At 41.0% G+C, this 962-nt stretch overlaps 1 protein-coding gene across 1 annotated transcript in view; it reads right to left on the reverse strand.

Annotated features, from left to right (window-relative positions):
- The window catches only part of RAPGEF2 (Rap guanine nucleotide exchange factor 2), a 271,237-nt gene that overhangs the window by 28,649 nt on the left and 241,626 nt on the right, over positions 1-962 (reverse strand). Inside the window, exon 17 of the mRNA XM_045295760.1 lies at positions 644-722. Within this exon, the coding sequence (XP_045151695.1) occupies positions 644-722 (79 nt within the window). The remainder of the gene's footprint in view (positions 1-643; positions 723-962) is intronic.

Below are 962 nucleotides of genomic sequence, written 5' to 3' on the forward strand. Positions count from 1 at the left end.
AAAACATTAGATGTATTATGGTATGAGAAAACTATTACTAAGGGCTTAAAACTTGATCCTCTCTTAGGACAAATGGTTATTATGAATGTGCTCTCGGCACAACCAAGAAGAGCACCCTTCTTAAATGGTTCTTGGCAACATTTTAACACTTACACAATGATCTAAAATCTGTACTCCTTGTTTCTATATCTCTGTAATCCACAAAACGGGGGCATTTGTGTATTGGAAATATATATTCAAGTTGTAATTTACACATGCCCCTCTGAGCACATCCTCTTACTGCTCACCACTCCAGCTCTGGGTGGTAACTGAAATGGCTGTTTGTTTTGTGTGTGTGTGTGGGGGGATGCTATTGGAATTTTGATAGGGTTGACAAATGCCCTCTTTCACCTACCCTGCCAACTTACCATTATCCCCATCTTAGTTCCTGTAATACAAATACGATTTGAGAGTGAAAACGCACAACACTGGCCTCTTAATATGAGTGGGTTATAAGTTAGGCGACTAACTGCAAGGTCAGGAATTCGAAACGAGCAGTCTCTCCCAGGGATAAAGAAGAGCATTTCTAACCCCATTAAACAGAGTCTGGAAATCCACGGGGCAGTCGATTAGTCAGAATCGACTCTTAAGTTGGGATTCAAACCTAGATTCCTCAGTCCCAGATTGCAGATTGGTTAGCCAGGTCCCCAGACCACAACAGGCTGTATTCATGGGCACGTCACCTGAAATGCGGGTAATTTTACTCTGAAGTGGTCCAGCCAATTACCCACTCCAAGTCAGAGGAAGAAAGACGAATTTTAATTTAGAAGTTATACCAGTGAGGAGACCCTATCATTGCAAAAGAGACTTTGTAGTGTTCTATTTGAAATCAGAATACATACAGAATGCAGACCTTTGGCTTTAGAAGTTACACTTTTGGAAATCATTAATGTTTTGGATTAACTCAGCTTTTGGGGGTAACC

The sequence above is a fragment of the Echinops telfairi genome, unplaced genomic scaffold (assembly GCF_000313985.2).
Source record: "Echinops telfairi isolate 266 unplaced genomic scaffold, ASM31398v2 ScPeMD7_5868;HRSCAF=6743_0, whole genome shotgun sequence".
Taxonomy (NCBI): Eukaryota; Metazoa; Chordata; class Mammalia; order Afrosoricida; family Tenrecidae; genus Echinops; species Echinops telfairi.